This window comes from Scyliorhinus canicula, chromosome 5 (genome assembly GCF_902713615.1).
Source record: "Scyliorhinus canicula chromosome 5, sScyCan1.1, whole genome shotgun sequence".
In the NCBI taxonomy this organism is placed as follows: domain Eukaryota; kingdom Metazoa; phylum Chordata; class Chondrichthyes; order Carcharhiniformes; family Scyliorhinidae; genus Scyliorhinus; species Scyliorhinus canicula.
The window spans coordinates 155,172,365-155,193,984 of NC_052150.1; the positions used below are offsets into that span (position 1 = coordinate 155,172,365).

At 45.6% G+C, this 21,620-nt stretch overlaps 1 protein-coding gene across 8 annotated transcripts in view; it reads left to right on the forward strand.

Moving 5' to 3' along the window:
* kat2b (K(lysine) acetyltransferase 2B) overlaps positions 1-12,375 on the forward strand; it is a 180,547-nt gene extending 168,172 nt beyond the window's left edge. For 6 of the 8 annotated variants that reach the window (XM_038797856.1, XM_038797854.1, XM_038797850.1 and 3 more), the window contains 2 exons: positions 1,546-1,735; positions 10,065-12,375. In XM_038797856.1, coding sequence (XP_038653784.1) covers positions 1,546-1,735; positions 10,065-10,071 — 197 coding nt within the window. In that variant the 3' untranslated portion in view covers positions 10,072-12,375. Of the gene's footprint in view, positions 1-1,545; positions 2,254-10,064 lie in introns of those variants that run through there. The other 2 variants (XM_038797853.1, XM_038797857.1) reach the window with 1 other exon arrangement.
* The last annotated feature ends 9,245 nt before the right edge of the window (positions 12,376-21,620 follow it).

A 21,620-nucleotide genomic window follows, 5' to 3' on the forward strand; every position in this document is an offset into this window, starting at 1 on the left:
TTTAGCTGCTTCAACTTTCCTCCATCATAAGGTCAAAAATGGGATTGTTTGCTGATGACCTATGCCAAACATTATCTTGGTGTTGGAACATGTTGTAGATGTATGCAAAGTATTCAGGTTGAGAAGTCAGTCGATGCATTACCCTGATTTGACGGCAGCACTGCTCTCAGTTTAGTTGCCAATTGATTTATATTTTCTATTTGAATTTGTACAGGTGTTTGGTGGTTTGTAGAGTTGGGTAAAGTTAATGAAGTTGACAGGGGGGAGGTGCTGCATGTGGAAAAAGCCTTAGTGATGATTTCAAGAGCTCTGTTCAGAGCACTTGTTCCCATGTATGGTTGCCCTTGATTAGCATGAGACATAGATGGAGTGGAGGCAAAGAGGATAAGCTGCTCTCCCGGAAAATACGAAGCCAGGGAGAAGGGATGTCAGCAAGAAGTGTTTCTCTCGAAATACTTCAACTCAAACCAGAGCAGTATTGCAAAGCTCTGTACCAAGTTGCAACCAGACTCCTCCATGCTGCTGACATGGTTTTCTGATAGGCCTACAGATGCAGCAAGGATTAGTGTATATTTCGATCAGCCTTTTTCTGTAAACCACGTCACTGAAGTTCTGATCCGAGTCCAAAGCAGTAGAATTCGTGTGCAGCCTCACTGTCCGGCGGGATACTTTTCCCTTGCCATGGCTGAGGCTGCTCATGCCCAGAGTGTTATGTACAGATCCTTCCTCTATGCTACCCTCTAAATTATGTAATGTTCAGTAACTGAGCTGGTGTCGGTGAGTATGAAATCGACTGATAACGTTTCTTTTTCATCAGTGCCTTGTTCAATATGGAGGAGTACCGATTCATCAGTTGAGGAGGAATGTAGGTGGTAGCAAGCAGGAGATTTTCTTACCCAGATTTGACCTGATGCCATGAAACTTTATGGGGTCCAGAGTCAATGTTCAGGACCCCCTCGGCAATTCCATCCTGACTGTATGTTACTGTGTCGCTACCTTTGGTGGGTCTGTCTTACCAGTGGGATCGGACATATCCAGGGATGGTGATGTCTGGGACATGATCTGTAAGGTATCATTCTGTGAGTATGACTACGTTGCTTGACTAGTCTGTGGGACAGCTCTCCCCATTTTGGCACAAACCCTCAATTGTTAGTAAGGAGGACTTTGCAGAGTCAACCTGGGATGAGTTTGCAGTCATCATTTTCAGTGTCTAGGTCAATGTCAGGTGGTCGGTCCAGTTTCATTCCTTTTTGACTTTGTAGCAGCTTGTTACAACTGAATGGCTTGATTAGTCATTTCAGAGGGTATTTAACATTTGAAGGTGGGTCTGGAATCAAATGTAGGCCAAACCCCATAAAGGCAGCAGATTTCTGTCCCTAAAGGAAAATAGCAAACCAAGGAACTCTGTGCTTCGTGGATCCTGCTCCAATTTCTCATGTTCTTAACATAGGCAATAATCATATCAAATTTGTACATTTCATATATCTCTTTTAAGCAATGAGAATTACTTTTCTTAACAATTACTTTGGTACAATTTCTTCACAGATCTGAAAACAATGAGTGAACGTGTCAAAAACCGTTATTATGTGACCAAGAAGTTGTTCATGGCAGACATGCAGCGTATCTTCACCAATTGTCGAGAATATAATCCTCCAGAAAGTGAATACTTCAAGTGTGCCAACATCTTAGAAAAAAACTTTTACAGTAAAATTAAAGAAGCTGGACTGATAGACAAGTAAATTCAACATTTAATTCTTTGTGGTGCTCTGACTAGTCGATGCTAGTTTAATGTGCTGTAGAGTGTATAGAAGGTCTATTACAATGCTTACCCGTAGCTTTAGAAAATGACTGCTACAGATTTTGTGGGAAATTCAACACACAGCCAGTTGCAATTTGAGACAGGTTGAATCGGTTTGCACACATAATGTGCTCTTCCACATAATGAGAAAGCGTTGAGATCTGGGACACTACCAACAGTAAATAGGCAGTATTTGTGAGCATTGGCATGTGAGCAAATGCCAATGTATCCATAGTTCAGTGAATACTTTGATTTAATTGCTGAAATTACACATGTCCAATGTCCAACCAGTGGTGGAGGATATGGTGTGTTTCTATACTGGATCAGGAGGCTGTTGGCAATGTGCTCACAAATATTTGAATAAGCAGTGCTACTCAGCACATTGCTTGTGAGCTCAAACCAACACTTTTCAGTTATTTAATAATCATCTGACTATCCTGCTTTGTGGGGGGGGGGGGGGGGGGGGGAGTGGTGTTGTAACCAACTGCAGTGATGAGAGATGAGAAGCGAATCTGTCTCTGGCAGATTCAGTGAGGCAATACTGAGCCAAACAGGTCTGTAGTTCGTAGTTCTTGCATGCTGTCAATTAAAGGAACTGATGTAGGTAGATCTTTTATTTGGGGTTGGGAATTCTTCCCAATGAGCTCTGTATCACTACAAGCCAGACTCTCAAAGTGAGGGTTGCATTGGCTGGATAAGCTGCTGGGAGCTTCCTAGTGTGCTGTGCTGAAAAGCCATGAGGTTTTATCTCGTCAAATTCCACACGTATTTGGGGGATCCTAAACCTTGCATCTTAAGCGTGGCCCTGAAGTGAAATGGGACAATACCGGTTAGCCTCCACCACAATGGGCATGGAGATTATTTTGCAACCTTCTAATTGAGACAGATATCAAACTGCATGCTGCCTGGTCATGTAAATGATAACTTACTTTCAGCACAGTGCTAAACGGTGCTGGGTGACTGCCTGCCTAAATTGGGGGCCGAAATCTCTGCGAGGTCAGCACCACCTAAAGCCTGCCTACACCTCTTAAAAAGGTGCAGTTGGTGCTGTAGATGGCTGGCGAAGATCATCTGACCTTCAAGAAGAATTAATCTGGAAAAACGCTATAGAATATGCTGTAGCATTCACCGACACCGCACTGGAGGCCTTGGTGAATGAGGTAAACTGATGCAACCAGGAGGCCCTCTAGACAAGTTTTGCCAAGTCAGTGGGAGCAGATGGTCAATGCTTCAAATACAAGCAATGCAGCCTAAAAACCTGAATGACATTTAGGTTTTCAAATGACCTCACGAGTGGTCAGGGTCAGTGAATTTTTCCTCAGCTACCAACAAATCTCAGTCATAGCTTCCTCACTATCAGAACTGCAGCAAGCCTTTCATTCTCAGTTTGCATACATTGTGCCAGCCACATCACCCAAACATGTTTCACTGCACTCACTGATCCACTGCCCTCCCTTGCACAGCAAACACAGATAGCAAGGATTAACCGGAGGGGGACTGGCAAATCTACATGGTCTCACCCCATTGGATTTGAAGAGGCAGGCCATCATCAAAGCAGTCATGACCAAGTCTGTGGCCAGTGGTGGAGCCTAAACCATTGAAGTAGATATGCTCATACCGAAGCCTCCTCCTTTTAACACCTCACAATCTTCTGATTTACAAGCTTCAGATAGTTTAAGGATGGACTCTTATTTTCTTCCCATGCAATCCTACCCTTGTGCCTTTCTGGTAACAGATACTAAAGGACAGCAGCCTAGCCAAGCAGTTGTTCAGGAGCATGAAGTTATTTATGAAAGGTGATTGATGATGAATAAACAGTCACCTTCTCTAACACTTGGGCACTAGCTCAGATTTTGACACCGTGCCCATTTTAAAGGCTGTCTTCTAAATGGAATCTGCACATGGTGAGAAATGGACAGGAGTGACCCAGGGCCAAGCTGGAGAAGAGTAGCTCAGGCATCAGCACACCTGAGGGCAAGGCCTGCTGCAGGGGATTCAGATGAGACTTTGACAGGGTGGCACACAAACAAAGGCTTACGGGTACAGAAATGCTTTGTGTATTGGCAGGCCTGCCAGAAAGCCTGATGTCATTTTCAGGGAGCACGGAGGAGTTTGGCCCAAAAAAACCTTTCACAATGCTTTGCAGAGCCCATCCTTTCCAGCATTGAAGTGGATGGTCAAGTACATGTGAACAACATGAAGAGCCAGCCATGTCCAATGGCTCAGCTTCTATTGCAGCAGACATTGAAGTTGCACAACATCGGAGTGTTGCAGTGGAAGTTCAGACTAACTCTCACAAGCTCAGTTTACTGTCATGCAGGCGCAGACTGCTGCCATCTTGGCTGTGGATAACATTGCTCAGCAGCTTCCAATCTGTTACGGCACATTAATAATATTGCTGATACAGTCCTAGGGGAAATGCAGTGTTTCTGTGGAGTACAAACCTGCTGTCCTCTTAACAGCACAAGGACAACAGGCACTAAGCAATGCACAAGGTTGATTTGTTGATTTTTACATGGAATATTGAATGGTTTGTTTGATGAAGATGGTTTGGGATGTTTTTGTGTTAGTTTTTATTTCAGCATTAGGGCCAAGAGATAGTCCATAAAAGAGAAATGAGATTGTTGTCAAACAGTGAATTTTGGTTGTGTTCAATGATACTGCAGTCAGATGAGCTGTCAAACACAGTTTGGAGAAAGGGACTATGTTTGTTGCTTCCTCCCTTCATTCTACTCTTTCTCAGCTGTCAGTCGAATACCTGTTGGCAAGGAACATGCCCATGTGATGGCGAGGTTTTGAAGGAGGTAGCAGACCACAACAGGTTGTGACACACGCACACACTGCTCAATCAAGTAGGACTCCTCTGCAGGGATCCAGGCAGCAGAGGTGTTGCTTGACCATCCCTAAGATTTGCTTGATTACATTTTGTGTGGTAGCATGGCTCTTGCATGCTGCTGATGTATGTGGAATGCACGCATCATTCTTCAGCTACATAGTTAATGGGTAGCCCTTATCGCCCAGTTACCATCCTCTGGTCACTCATCGTGGCTCAAATGCTAATGGTACAGATTGGTATAGAATAAGGGCATTATGGCACATGACAGGAATTGACATGCACAATCAACTGAATGTGGTTGCACACCAGCTGAACATAGAATTAGAATTCATAGATTTCCTACAGTACAGAAGGTGGCCATTCGGCCCATTGAATCTGTACTGACTCTCTGAAAAGGCACCTTACGGTGGCCCACTCCCTGCCCTATCCCCGTAACCTAACTTGAAAGTGGATTTCTTTAAGTACCGTCCTTGCTCCTGATGAACACATCTTCAGCTGTGCAAGTTTAAGAGGGGGTATTTAGGTGGAAACATCACTAGAATCAAATCAGAGTAACCTGCTAACTGAGATCAAGAGCTACACACTCTGCATACTTCTGGCACACACTCTAATTCATACACAAACAACTTCACCAAATGGTGTCCAGTGAAGACCGATTCGAAAAGGAGCCATAGAGGTCTACAGCACAGAAAAGGCTATTCGGCCTGTTGTGTCTTTGCCACCTAAGTATTGTAATCTCATTTTCCAGCACTGGCCCATCGCCTTGTATGCCTTGGCATTGCAAGGGCGCATCTAAATACTTCTTGAACGTTACGAGGGCCTTTGCCTCCATCACTCTTTCAGGCAACGAGTTCCAGACCTTTAAAGAATTAAACCTGCCATTCTTACCTACTCTAGCCAACACACCAATGTGGTTGGCTCTTAAATGCCCTCTTAAGTGTATACAATGCGAATGCTATTTTGAATAAAACAGCACCCATAGCACAAAGAATGTGAATGACACAAAATTTAGTCCATGTATCTACTCCACATCCATTAACAAAAACTGTGAAATTCTGAATAATTTGGTTTGAAAACTTAAATGTGAAGGGTTTCTAAATATCTGTGCAATGTAATTGCCAGTTTTGCATTTGAAACATTTTTTTACAAATGTTTTACAAAAACATTAGAAAATAAGTAGTTATTTAAGATCCAATTACATTGCGAGGGCGGCCTACAGGGCGAGACTCTTACAATGTAGACAGCAGCTGATCATTTTGTATTTCTAATAGTCAAATTATTCAGCCTTCTTTTCAGGAATGAGATTAATTGATTTCAGGAATTTTCTGAGGTTAAGATAGGGACTGTCGAATCCTGCTGGTGAATTTTTCACCTTAGATTCATCTGTGCACTAAAGGATAAGCATGAAAATGTCTCGAATGTTTAAGAACGTTCTTTCTCTTCTAATTAGTATGCGATCAGCAGTGTTTTGAGGTGCAGGCTGAAAATTGCATATATTACCAATGTTTGCCACCAGACTGCATACTCCTGATGGTAATATTTTAACCAAGAACCTTACAGTGCATCTGTATTTAAAACAGATAGTTGACTGCAGAATTAACAGCTTATACTCTCACACCACACATTGACAGATTGAGATCCCTAGCTCGCCTTCACTTACTTTGAATATGTAACTTACAGCAAGATTGAAGATCACAGTTATACCTCTAAAAGGAATTTCCACCCTGTTATGAGTTTTTCATGTGAACATAAGCAAATGTAAAATCTTGTGTTACTGTATAAATGGGGTACATTTTTCAACAATTGATGGGGAATCTTGACATACTGAAAAAAACTAAGCTACTTCCATAATTAGAGAAATGCAATGGCGGGGAGGCTCTTCGCTCAGTGGAATTTTGCTGGTGACACCCCAAACATGTTTGCGAATGACTTATCACCCTATTCCCACTATCACTTTGGTCACTGAGATTTTCCCACTGCGTGTATCAATAAGTGTTACAGACAGTAGTTTATTTAAGATGAAATCGGGACCCTATAAACAACATTTAGAAGCCTTTTGTCATTTTAGGGCAGTAATGGGAAAGGTTTGCATTGCACGTACTGTGTTCAGAGTAAGCTGGCAGTCTAACCAAAGATGAGCCGGAAGTTTAGTCAGAATTGAATTCTTTTTAAGATAGTTCTATTACATTTTTTAAATTTTCATCAAAGCTGGAGGACTATTTAATCAAACTCTGAGTTCTGGTAACAAAGTCATCAAATTCATTTACATAAGAACATATGAACTAAGAGCAGGAGTAGGCCATCTGGCCCCTCGGGCCTGCTCCGCCATTCAATGAGATCATGGCTGATCTTTTGTGGACTCAGTTCCACTTTCCGGCCCGAACACCATAACCCTTAATCCCTTTATTCTTCAAAATAACTATCTATCTTTATCTTAAAAACTTTTAATGAAGGAGCCTCAACTGCTTCACTGGGCAAGGAATTCCATAGATTCACAACCCTTTGAGTGAAGAAGTTCCTCTTAAACTCAGTCCTAAATCTACTTCCCCTTATTTTGAGGCTGTGCCCCCCTAGTTCTGCTTTCATCCGCCAGTGGAAACAACCTGCCCGCATCTATCCTATCCCCTCCATAATTTTATATGTTTCTACAAGATCCCCCCTTATCCTTCCAAATTCCTACGAGTACAGTCCCAGTCTACTCAACCTCTCCTCGTAATCCAACCCCTTCAGCTCTGGGATTAACCTCGTGAATCTCCTCTGCACACCCTCCAGCACGTCCTTTCTCAGGTAAGGAGACCAAAACTGAACACAATACTCCAGGTGTGGCCTCACTAACATCTTATACAATTGCAGCATACCCTCCCTAGTCTTAAACTCAAGTCCTCTAGCAATGAAGGACAAAATTCCATTTGCCTTCTTAATCACCTGTTGCACCTGTAAACCAACTTTTTGTGACTCATGCACTAGCACACACGGGTCTCTCTGCACAGCAGCATGTTTTAATATTTTATCATTTAAATAATAATCCCTTTTGCTGTTATTCCTACCAAAATGGATAAACTCACATTTGTCAACATTGTATTCCATCTGCCAGACCCTAGCCCATTCACTTAACCTATCCAAATCCCTCTGCAGACTTCCAGTATCCTCTACACTATTTGCGTTACCACTCATCTTAGTGTCGTCTGCAAACTTGGACACATTGCCCTTGGTCCCCAACTCCAAATCATCTATGTAAATTGTGAACAATTATGTCCCCAACACTGATCCCTGAGGGACACCACGAGCTACTAACTGTCAACCAGAGAAACACCCATTAATCCCCACTCCTTGCTTTCTATTAATTAACCAATCCTCTATCCATGCTACTACTTTACCCTTAATGCCATGCATCATTATCTTATGCAGCAACCGTTTGTGTGGCACCTTGTCAAAGGCTTTCTGGAAATCCAGATATACCACATCCATTGGCTCCCTGTTATCTACCGCTCTGGTAATGTCCTCAAAAAATTCCACTAAATTAGTTAGGCACAACCTGCCCTTTATGAACCCATGCTGCGTCTGCCCAGTGGGACAATTTCCATCCAGATGCCTCACTATTTCCTCCTTGATGATAGATTCCAGCATCTTCCCTACTACCAAAGTTAAGCTAACTGGCCTATAATTACCCGCTTTTTGCCTACCTCCTTTTTTAAACAGTGGTGTCACATTTGCTAATTTCCAATCCGCCGGGACCACCCCAGTCTAGTGAATTTTGGTAAATTATCACTAGTGCATTTGCAATTTCCCTAGCCATCTCTTTTAGCACTCTGGGATGCATTCCATCAGGGCCAGGAGACTTGTCTACCTTTAGCCCAATTAGCTTGCCCATCACTACCTCCTTAGTGATAACTATCATCTCAAGGTCCTCACCTGTCATAGCCTCATTTCTATCAGTCACTGGCATGTTATTTGTGTCTTCCACTGTGAAGACCGACCCAAAAAACCTGTTCAGTTCCTCAGCCATTTCCTCATCTCCCATTGTTAAATCTCCCTTCTCATCCTCAAAAGGACCAATATTTACCTTCGCCACTCTTTTTTATTTTATATATTTGTAGAAACTTTTACTATCTTTTTTTATATTCTGAGCAAGTTTACTCTCATAATCTATCTTATTCTTCTTTATAGCTTTTTTAGTAGCTTTCTGTTGCCCGCCCTAAAGATTTCCCACCCCTCTAGTCTCCCACTAATCTTTGCCACTTGCATGCTTTTTCCTTCAAATTGATACTCTCCCTTATTTCCTCTTTCTATGATTTTCCCTCTTTCTACCGTCCTTCCTTTTTGTTGGTATAAACCTTTGCTGAGCACTGTGAAAAATCGCTTGGAAGGTTCTCCACTGTTTCACCATAAAGTCTTTGCTCCCAGTCTACCTTAGCTAGCTCTTCTCTCATCCCATTGTAATCTCCTTTGTTTAAAATCAAACTAGTGTTTGATTTTACCTTCTCACCCTCAATCTGTATTTTAAATTCCACCATGTTGTGATCGCTCCTTCCGAGAGGATCCCTAACTATGAGATCATTAATCAATCCTGTCTCATTACACAGGACCAGATCTAGGACCGCTTGTTCCCTCGTAGGTTCCATTACATACTGTTCTAGAAAACTATCGCGGATACATTCTATAAACTCCTTCTCAAGGCTGTCTTGACCGACCTGGTTAAACCAATCGACATGTAGATTAAAATCCCCCATGATAATTGCTGTACCATTCTACATGCATCAGTTATTTCCTTGTTTATTGTCTGCTCCACCATAATGTTACTATTTGGTGGCCTATAGACTACTCCTATCAGTGACTTTTTCACCTTACTATTCCTGATTTCCACCCAAATGGATTCAACCTTATCCTCCATAGCACCGATGTCTTCCCTTACTATTGCCCGGATGTCATCCTTAAATAACAGAGCTACATCATCTCCCTTACCATCCACTCTGTCCTTCCGAATAGTTTGATACCCTCGGATATTTAACTCCCAGTCGTGACCATCCTTTAACCATGTTTCAGTAATGGCCACTAAATCATAGTCATTCAAGATGATTTGCGGCATCAACTCATTTACCTTATTCCGAATACTACGAGCATTCAGGTAAAGTACACTTATGTTGGCTTTTTTAACCTCTGTTTTGAACCTTAACACCTCGATCAGTAACCTCTCCTAAGTTACATTTCCTCAACTTTTCTCCTAATTTTCCTCGTCGTTGAACCCATATCTTCATGTAACAACCTGCCACGTCGCTTACCATTTATGTTTTTACTTCTTGTTTTATTCCTTTTAGTATTACTGGGCCTATTCACTGAGCTCCCCTCAGTCACTGTACCTTGTGCTGTCGCCCTTTTTGAATCTTCACTTCAATAATACATTTTCCATACAAACAATTGATTCTTTTCTAGATACTGAATCGTCCCAAACCATAGCAGTTCCATGAGCTACATGAAGAGGAGGAAACGCATACAATGCCTGTGACATTTTCAACAAAAATAATTTGCATTACTTTTATATTGGCAAATAACTAATTTGTGGCTTTAAATTGAACTCATCTCTTGACATAAGTGACTTAAATTCCTGCTCGATTCCTCATTATGCAGTTAGGTTGACATCAGACTTTTGTCAGTTAATTCTCATTTACATTGATACCTGTTGTAATCATGGTTGAAAAGGAAACAGAAATCACAGAGCTGTACGTTACTATTCAAAAGAACTAGGTTGCCTAAATATTTATATTTTTAGGCTATATAATTGAGAGCCTTGGAGATCATATGTAAAGATTATTCCTATATTCCCATTCATCAGGGCAGCATGATTGCACAGTGGTCAGCACTGCTGCCTCACGGCACCAAGACTCTGGGTTCGATCCTAGCCCCAGATGACTGTCCGTGTGGAGTTTGCACATTCTCCCCACGTTTGCGTGGATGTAACCCCCACACCCTAAAGTTGTGGAGGCTAGGCGATTGGCCATGCTAAATTGTCCCTTAATTGGGGTGGGGGAAATTGGGTACTCTTTTTTTAAAAAAACGTTTTAAAAATGTTCCCCTTAACATGTATGATATATGATATGATTCAAGGAATGGTTTACCAAGACTGAGGGGGAAAGGTACACAATGAGTTCAGAACATAGGTATATTGCATGGTTATGCATGACAGGTAGCAGGCAAAATGCTAATATGATGCTAGGCAATACCAAAACCCATTTTCCTTTGGAAATAAATAAACGTAATAATGCTCTCCCCTCATAGTTCAAGTAGCAAATATTGTAAATAAGTAATGTGGCGTGAATTAGATAAATATAAATGGTCATTAGCACCAGCCTTCACAAATGCTTTTTTGGAAGAGTATTTAAGTTACAAGAACACATGTAGACAAATGTTTAGATGTTTACAGCAATTTATTTGATGGAAGATTAATACCCTTAATGATGAGATGAGATGAGATAGGGTATACTGTCTACATATTTAATATAGCCAGAAGATAGCAGAACCTTTCATGTGTATTTGAATAATTAGCTTTGTTAGCTATGAAATTACTTCCTGAACTTCATTTAGATAGTTCATCCTAAATGCAATGCCTACGGAAAAAAAAACCCTCAAGTTTCATTGGGTCTTATTTTCTTAAACTTCAATATTGCACTATAGCAGTAACTACTGATGTACTATAGTTTAAATGCTGAAATCTAACTTTATCTACATGCAATCCTATTTGTTGAAGAAACCTATTAAATTTTGTATCATTTCTACAAATCTCTTTATTCCTTTCCAAGTTTAGTTTTCAAAATTCAATTCAGAAATGTAAAACTCTAACTTGAAGGACTTTGGTTTGCGAAACAGAGATCCTCATTGTAAGATGTAGCAAATGTTATGTCCCGTTTCATCATACTGTGCTATGTGTTTTCCACTTGTAACTCCAAAACCATTTAAATTTGTTCTTAAAAGTAGAAGTGCTACTCTGGAGAAATAGTGCAGACGTGATTTGTGGTTAAAACCCTGAAACCTTTTCCCTTTACACAAAGATTTCCAATGAAAATGGAATTAATCACCATGCAAATCTTGAAAAATGCAAGTCTCAACTGGTGATTATATTTGTGGAACACCCACATGCTTGGTAAAAATAATTCATTTTCTGAATTTCTAAAAGCACTTTGATATTAAAATGGATGTTGCATCCTGTTGTTAAAGTGAGAATGAATGTTCCAGCATTATATGTTGGATGCATTATTGGGTCAGTGGCTCCAAACATTTTAATTTTTGTTTGGGAGCTCATGCTCACAATTTGAATGTAATACAGTCAAAGTAAGATTCCAAAGCAAACTAAGACTTAAAATGTTACGATCCAAGCCTGTATGCCTTGTGCTTTCTACCAATAATCTGAATGCCAACCTTAATTGTTGGAACATAATTTAGGTTGAACATCAAAGCTTTAACTCAGTAGCTGAGACAAAGTAATTTAAAATGTTTAAGGTTTTCCTTTCCAAAAATCACACATCCAGTGCTGCAAAATTAGAATGTAAAAACTGAAAGACTAACTTCGAGGTTTTAAAAAATCTTTCCTTCATTCATTTTTAGGGGGAAAATAGTAGATTTTGTGCAATACTGTAAACTTCACTTTTGTGATTTTTGTAAACTTTTGTATTTGCTACCTATACAAATGTTCTTTGTAAAATTAATATATTGTACCAAGTTAAGAATAAATGGTGTCATTTTCAAATTATGTTCTTGAGTACAGCATATTACAATATTTAATTTTTACATAGCCATTATAGAATATTACCTCAATAGATTTATTTTCCAGAATAATCATAAACCCTTCAACTCAAAGATTTTAGAAAATTGACAAAATATTAGGTCAGCTGTCCCAGGGCAGGGCACCAGCCTGGCAGATAGGTAGGTGGCACTGATGGCAGCTGCTAAACTGTACTGTAGGCACCAAGATTTAATTGGTACAGAGAATAAAATAAATAAACCAGCTAATGAGTGGAGGTGGAAATAGGGGAGCTTCACAAAAGTTAAACACAGATTTTCACCCTCTCTTACAAATATCCAAAGCTGAGTTCATGCAAAATTTACAGTTCATCTTAGCAGATAACCCCAGGGGCAAAATAAATGTAGCTTTAATTGGAACGTCTTAAGCTTTTTAAGAGGCCAGGTGGTCAGAAACTGTTGTCTGCCATAATTCCCAGCTCCTCAAGCTGGCACTCGTCACTATGGAACAGTATGTACACATCTCCCCAAGGTATTGTCTCTGAACTAGTAATCCAGAGACCAAGATCAATGTACTGGGACACGGGTTCAAATTCCATCACAATTTAAATTCAATTAATTAATAATTCTGAAATTGAAAACTCGATTCGGTAATGGTGGCTATGAAACCATCATTGATAGTCATTAAAACCCATCCAATGCCCTTTCAGGAAGGAAAACTGCTACTCTTAGCAGATCTAGCCTACATGTGGCTCCACACACAGCAATGTGGTTGAAATCACACAGCAAGCCACTCAGTTCAAGGGCAATTAGGGATAACAAATCCTGGCTTGGCAAGCAACATCAACATCCCATGAAAGAATAATTTTACGTGGCCGTTTCATTTGCATCAGACTGTCCTGTCATTTAATATTTCCATTCACAGAAATGTTCTATATCTGAATGTGGATAACAGAGAACTCGGGATTGGATGCCATGCTGTTTGAGTGTGGTAAACTGCAGCTACCTGATCTCAGAGATTGCACAAGGCTAATCAAACATCCATTTGTACAGAATGAGATTTAAGGGAACTTCTACAGCCCGATAACTGGGCTACTTTCAGATCGGCAACCAATGAGAGGAAGCAAAGTATCTGTTATGAGATGTTAAACTGGTTTTCAGCTGCTTTAAATGTTTCCCCTCGCCTCAAGGTCAGGGCAAAACCTCTCACCAATGATTCAAGAGGAATCAGTTTTGTTCAATATTCAGCAACCTATTTGAGTATCTGCATAACATGCCTGACAAATGCCAGGTAACAACCATTTCTAACAAGAGGCCCAGCCAGCACTTTAACTTTTACTAGTACCATCATTGCAAAGTTCCCCCACAATCAATATTGAGAAGCAGTTCATCTGACCCCCCTGAAAGTCTTTACAGGGAATCAGCAACGTGTTACAACACTTACCACTCGGCTGAATGGGTGCAACCACCCGGGTGGCAGCACAGTAGCACAGTGGTTAGTACTGTTGCTTCACAGCCCCAGGGCCCCAGGTTCAATTCCCGCTTGGGTCACTGTCTGTGTGGAGTCTGCACGTTCTCTCTGTATCTGCATGGGTTTCCTCCGGGTGCTCCGGTTTCCTCCCACAAGTCCCGAAAGACGAATTGGATATTCTGAATTCTCCCTCAGTGTACCCGAACAGGTACTAGAGTGTGACGACTAGGGGTTTTTCACAGTAACTTCATTGCAGTGTTAATGTAAGCCTACTTGTGACACTAATAAAGATTATTACAAAACGCAAGCCACTCAATACCAAGGCAGAATTTCCTGATTGGTACCCTATGCCAATAGGTTCCATATCCACCTCATCTACTTCCACATAGTGGCTTCAAATGTACAATTCATAGCATGCATTGCACACCTCCCTCCCTTGCAACCGTCAACATTAAATAGCTACATCATGGGATCACCAAAGCCTCCAAGACATACACCATCTAACAAGGAAGATGCTGTTGTCCACGTCATAGTGAAAAAGGAAGTAAAACACTGGAAGGGCTCACAAAAATTTTTTTATTTAAAAAAAAAAAAATGAATTTAGAGTGCCCAATTCATTTTTTCCAATTAAGGAGCAATTTATGGTGTCCAATCCACCTAACCTGCAAATCTTCCGGGTTGTGGGGGCGAAACCCACGCAAACACGGGGAGAATATGCAAACATCACACAGACAGTGACCCAGAGCCGGGATCAAACCTGGGACCTCGGCGCCGTGAGGCTGCAGGGCTAACCCACTGCGCCACCGTGCTGCACTGGCTCAAAAATTGATGAAGAGGAGCGATTGGATAGGCTGGCCGTTCTGAAAAGTTGATAAGTCACCTGGACCAAATGAGACACATGCAAGGATACTGAAAGCAGTTAGGTAGAAATTGTAGATGCACTAGTCACTTCGAGTGGCAGTTATGCAGCAGTAAGCCACACATTTGGAAGCTCCCGTTTTAAAGAGATTTTTCGGCTCTTTTGAGAGCCCAAAACGGAAATTTTTCGACGTCTCCCGGTGGGGGAAGGTGTGCTGAACGACTTTCCCTGCAGTCCATGACTCGAACTCGGAGTGGAAAGGTGGAAAAAACAGCAGCAGCTCCTCAGAAAAAACGGGGGAAGGGATCCAAGATGGCCACCGACAAAGCTCCAGAGGAATGGAGACTCTGGGCCCAGAAACAACAAACTGATCTCCTGCGCTGCTTTAAAGAATTCAAGGATGAAGTACTGAGCTCTCTGCAGGAAACAAACAGAAGGCTGTCAGAGATTCAGTCCACCCAGGGTGCTGCCATCAAGAAGTTGCAGACGCAGGCCATTGAACGAGAGGAGGAGGCCGTGGTCCTCGTGAGTAAGGTGGAGGGGCACGAAACACTCCACAAGAAGTGGCAGGAACGATTTGAGGAGCTGGATCACCGCATGAGGCGGAAAAACCTGCGGATCTTGGGCCTTGCAGAGGGGCTGGAGGGATCGGACCTGACAGCCTATGTGGCTGTAATGCTGAATTCGCTAGTGGGGGCCGGATCTCTCCATCTGCCCTTGGAGCTGGAGGGAGCGCACAGGGTGCTGGCCAGGAGGCCCAAGGAAGATGAACCCCCACGTGCGGTGCTGGTGAGGTTCCACCGGTTCAGTGATCGGGAGTGCGTGCTGCGCTGGGCCAAGAAGGTGAAGAGCAGCAATTGGGAGAATGGGGTAGTGCGGATCTACCAGGACTGGAGTGCGGAGGTGGCTAAGCGGCGGTCCGGATTTAATCGGACGAAAGACGTGCTTTATAGAAAAAAGATAAAGTTCGGAATGTTGCCGCCCGCGCGCCTGTGGGTAACTTGTTCGGACCGGCATTATTATTTCGATTCCCCGGAGGAGGCGTGGGCCTTCGTGCGGACGGAGAAACTGGACTTGAACTAGGGGTTGGGGGTTGCGAGGTCGGCTGTAAGATATTAGTGCTGGATTCTGCTGTTGCTGTGTTCTCTTTTTCTTCTGTTGTTTTCTTCTTGTTTTAGTACTTTTGCAATTTCGATATGGTTATTTACGGAGGGGTTGTTCTGCTATGTTTTTGTTTTTGTGCTGTGGGACATTGTCTGGGCTGTGTATCTTGAGGGGAGGGTCGGGGGGGTATGTTGTATTCTATGCCGGAGTGGGGGTATGGAGTGGGGCTGATATTTGGGAGCTGCGTCAGAAGGGTGTGGTGGGGCAGTGCAAAAGCGCGGGCTTTCCTCTGGTTTCCCGTGCTGCGGGGCTGGGGGGTGGAGATGGTGACGGGGGAGGCGGGGCCTTAACTGGTTCTTCCCCGCGCTGGAGTGGTGCCAGGAGGGGGGATAGATTGGGGGATGATCCCACTTCGGGAGGGGTCGGGCTATTGGCGGGAGTTTCCGGGGTCAGCAGAAGTTAGCTGACCCACGGAAGTACAATGGAGGACGGTTCGCGGCTGGGAGGGTTCCTAGCCTGGGGGGGAAGGGAGGGGGGGAAAGGGGAATACCGGGTTGCTGCTGGTAGGGTCAAGAAGGAGCTGGTGGGGGTTGGGGGGACAGAGGTGAGGGGTTGTCGCTATGGGGACGGGGTCGAGCAGGGGGTGCTGGCCTGGGGCGGGCAGTCAACGGGCTATGGCTAGCCGACGGGGGAGGGGGGCGGGACGCCCTCTGATCCGGTTGGTCACCTGGAATGTGAGAGGGTTGAATGGGCCGGTGAAGTGGTCAAGGGTACTGGCTCACCTGAAGGGGCTAAAGGCAGATGTGGCAATGCTTCAGGAGACCCACCTGAGGGTGGCGGACCAGGTCCGCCTGAGGAAGGGATGGGTGGGGCAGGTTTTCCACTCGGGGTTGGATGTGAGGAACCGGGGAGTGGCGATTCTGGTGGGGAAAAATGTGTTGTTTGAGGCATCGGAGGTGGTGGCGGATAAGGGGGGTAGTTTTGTGATGGTTAGGGGCAGGCTACAAGGAGAGAAGGTGGTACTGGCTAGTGTGTATGCCCCAAATTGGGACGATGCGGGCTTTATGAGGCGTATGTTGGGACGGATCCCGGATCTGGAGGCGGGAGGTCTGATCATAGGGGGGGACTTTAATACGGTGTTGGATCCTTCACTGGATCGGTCCAGCTCTAGGACGGGTAGGAGGCCGGCGGCGGCCAAGGTACTGAGAGGGTTTATGGACCAGATGGGTGGGGTGGATCCATGGAGGTTTGTAAGGCCGAGGGCACGCGAGTACTCTTTCTTCTCCCACGTACATAGGGTCTACTCTCGGATAGATTTCTTCGTGGTGAGTAGGGGACTGATTCCGAGAGTGGAGGAGGCCGAGTATTCGGCCATTGCAATCTCCGACCACGCTCCGCATTGGATAGAGTTGGAGATGGGAGAGGTGCGAGACCAACGTCCGTTGTGGCGGTTGGATGTGGGGTTGTTGGCGGAGGAGGAGGTGTGTAGGAGGGTCCGGGCAAGTATTGGGCAGCAGGGTAGCATGGTGGTTAGCATAAATGCTTCACAGCTCCAGGGTCCCAGGTTCGATTCCCGGCTGGGTCACTGTCTGTGTGGAGTCTGCACGTCCTCCCCCTGTGTGCGTGGGTTTCCTCCGGGTGCTCCGGTTTCCTCCCACAGTCCAAAGATGTGCGGGTTAGGTGGATTGGCCATGCTAAATTGCCCGTAGTGTCCTAATAAAAAAAGTAAGGTGGGGGGGGGTTGTTGGGTTACGGGTATAGGGTGGATATGTGGGTTTGAGTAGGGTGATCATGGCTCGGCACAACATTGAGGGCCGAAGGGCCTGTTCTGTGCTGTACTGTTCTATGTTCTATTGAGGGGTACCTTGAGGTGAATGATATGGGGGAGGTTCAGGTGGGGATGGTCTGGGAAGCCCTGAAGGCAGTAATACGTGGGGAGCTGATATCCATCCGGGCACACAGGGAGAGGAGCGAGAGGAGTGAGAGGGATAGACTGGTGGGAAAGATGCTGGAGGTGGACAGGAGGTATGCAGAGGCACCAGAGGAGGGACTGTTGGGGGAGAGGCGCAGCCTGCAGGCTAAATTTGATTTGCTGACCACTAGAAAGGCGGAGGCACAGTGGAGGAAGGCACAAGGGGCAGTGTACGAACATGGTGAAAAGGCGAGTAGGATGCTGGCTCATCAGCTCCGTAAGCGGGATGCGGCTAAGGAGATTGCTGGAGTGAGAGACAAGAGTGGGAATGTGGTGCGGAAGGGGGTAGAGGTGAATGAGGTCTTCAAGGACTTTTACGGGGAACTGTACCGGTCGGAGCCAACGGGGGAGAGGGGGGGAATGAAGAGGTTCCTCGACGGGCTTTCTTTCCCGAAGGTGCAGGAGGAGAAGGTGGAGGGGCTGGGTGCGCCGATTGAGCTGGAGGAGCTAGTTAAGGGGATCGGGCAGATGCAGTCAGGGAAGGCACCGGGGCCGGATGGGTTCCCGGTGGAATTTTATAAAAAGTTCGTGGACCTAGTGGGCCCCTTGCTGGTGCGGACACTCAACGAAGCGTGGGAAGGGGGGACTTTGCCCCCGACGATGTCACGGGCACTGATCTCGTTAATTTTAAAGAAGGACAAGGACCCCCAGCAGTGTGGTTCATACAGGCCCATATCTCTCCTCAACGTGGATGCTAAGGTGCTGGCAAAAATCCTGGCCACCAGGATAGAGGACTGTGTGCCAGGGGTTGTGCATGAGGACCAGAGGTTTTGTGAAGGGAAGGCAGCTGAACACGAATGTGCGGAGATTGCTGAATGTCATTATGATGCCGGCGATTGAGGGGGAGGCAGAGATAGTGGTGGCGCTGGATGCGGAGAAGGCCTTCGATAGAGTGGAGTGGGGGTACCTATGGGAGGTGTTGGGGAGGTTTGGATTTGGTGAAGGGTTCATTAGATGGGTAAGGCTGCTATATGAGGCCCCGATGGCGTGCGTGGCCACGAATAGGAGGAGGTCGGAGTACTTCCGGCTTTACCGAGGGACCAGGCAGGGTTGCCCCTTGTCCCCCTTGTTTGCACTGGCAATCGAGCCGCTGGCGATGGCATTGAGAGATTCAGAGAGGTGGAGAGGCTTGGTGCGAGGTGGAGAGGAACATAGGGTGTCGTTGTATGCCGACGACCTGTTACTGTATGTGGCGGACCTGGTGGGAGGGATGCCGGGAGTGATGGAGTTACTAGCCGAGTTTGGGACCTTCTCAGGTTATAAATTAAACTTAGGCAAGAGCGAGGTGTTTGTGGTGCACCCTGGAGACCAGGAGGAAGGAATTGGTAGGCTCCCGCTTAGGAGGGCAGGGGAGAGCTTTAGGTACCTGGGGGTGCAAGTGGCCAGGGACTGGGGGACTCTCCACAAGCATAACTTTACCAGACTGGTAGATCAGATGGAGGAGGAGTTCAGGAGGTGGGACATGCTGCCATTGTCGTTGGCGGGGAGGGTGCAGTCCGTCAAAATGACAGTGCTTCCGAGGTTCTTATTCCTTTTTCAGTGCCTGCCCATATTTATCCCCAGGGCCTTCTTTAGGAGAGTGACCGGCAGTATTCTGAGCTTTGTGTGGGCACATGGGACTCCGAGAGTGAGGAGGGTGTTCCTGGAGCGAGGAAGTGATAGAGGCGGCTGGCGCTGCCCAACCTTCTGGGGTACTATTGGGCAGCCAATGTGTCAATGGTGCGTAAATGGGTGATGGAGGGGGGAGGGGCGGCGTGGAAAAGAATGGAGATGGCGTCATGTAGAGGTACGAGCCTGGGTGCCATGGTAACGGCACCGTTGCCGCTCTCCCCCAAGGGGTATACCACGAGCCCGGTGGTGGCGGCGACCCTAAGAATCTGGGGACAGTGGAGACGGCATCGGGGGGAAACAGGGGGCTCGATGGAGGCTCCACTGGGTGGCAACCATCGGTTCATCCCGGGGAACACGGATGGGGGATTCAGGGGATGGCAAAGGGCGGGCATCAGCAAATTGAGGGACCTGTTTATTGGCGGGAGGTTTGCGGGCCTGGGGGAACTGGAAGATAAATTTGGCCTTCCCCAGGGGAACATGTTCAGATACCTGCAGGTAAAGGCGTTTGCTAGGCGACAGGTAGAGGGATTCCCTTTGCTGCCCTCACAGGGGACGATGGACAGAGTGCGTTCGGGGGTGTGGGTAGGAGAGGGGAAGGCGTCTGACATGTATAAGGTAATGCAGGAGGTGGAGGAGTCGTCAGTGGAGGAGCTGAAGGCTAAATGGGAGGAGGAACTCGGGGAGCAGATAGAGGACGGGGCTTGGGCGGAGGCCTTGGAGAGAGTCAACTCTTCCTCCTCATGTGTGAGGCTTAGTCTCATCCAATTTAAGGTGCTGCACCGGGCCCACATGTCCGGGACTAGGATGAGTAGGTTCTTTGGGGGTGAGGACAGGTGCACCAGATGTTCGGGGAGTCCTGCGAACCACGCCCATATGTTCTGGGCATGCCCAGCACTGGAAGAATTCTGGAAGGGGGTGGCGGGGACGGTGTCGAGGGTGGTTGGATCCAGGGTCAAGCCAGGGTGGGGACTCGCGATTTTTGGGGTTGGGGTGGAGCCGGGAGTGCAGGAGGCGAAAGAGGCCGGGGTCCTGGCCTTTGCGTCCCTAGTAGCCCGTCGAAGGATTCTGCTACAGTGGAAGGATGCGAGGCCCCCAAGCGTGGAGACCTGGATCAGTGACATGGCGGGATTTATAAAATTGGAAACGGTCAAATTTGCCCTGAGAGGATCAACACAAGGGTTCTATAAACGGTGGCAGCCTTTTCTGGACTTCCTGGCTCAGAGATAGGTAACTGGGTCAATAGCAGCAGCAACCCGGGGGGGGGGGGGCATTATTGTAGTGTTTATTCTGTAACTTTATAGTGTGTTAATTTGCGTTGTTGTTAAAATGCTGGGTTGTTCATGGGGATGGGGCGAATGTATATGATTGATAATATTATTGTTATTTTCGGTATTTTACTAAGGTGCGTTATTGTTGTATAAAATCAAAATTTCTCAATAAAAATTATTTAAAAAAAAAAAAGTAGATGCACTAGTCATACTCTTCCAATCCTTCTTAGATACAGGGATGGTGCCAGCAGACGTAATTGCAAATTTTGACTTCCAGTGGCAGTCATGAGCTGAGAGGTCGCACAAAAGGTGGCTCTCGTCCAAGCACTTTGGTTAAGGCCCTTTAACCCCAACAAATGGGCCAAAAGGACAGAAAATCCCCCAAACCAGCCCCTATCAACCACAGTGCCAGCCAGAATGCCGAGAAACCAACAATCCACCCGTAAAGGCAGCAAAAGTGAGGAAAGACCAATCTCGGCCTCGGAGCAAGAAAGCCTGCATGGCGGCACGGAACTGGCCGATCTTATATAACTTCCAACGCAGACCCAGGCGCTGATGTATAAAATGATGGGTTTCATTACCTCTGAGCTACATAAATACAGGGAGGAAATGAAGGAGGACCTCATGGTGGCGGTAGTCGAGGCCGTGACAGCCCCCACGAAAGAGTCTATGGACAAAATGGAGGGGAGGCTTGAGCAGGCGCAAGTGCAGCATGGTAGCATTGTGGATAGCACAATCGCTTCACAGCTCCAGGGTCCCAGGTTCGAGTCCGGCTTGGGTCACTGTCTGTGCGGAGTCTGCACATCCTCCCCATGTGTGCGTTTTCCTCCCACAGTCCAAAGATGTGCAGGTTAGGTGGATTGGCCATGATAAATTGCCCTTAGTGTCTAAAATTGCCCTTAGTGTTGGGTGGGGTTACTGGGTTATGGGGATAGGGTGGAGGTGTTAACCTTGGGTAGGGTGCTCTTTC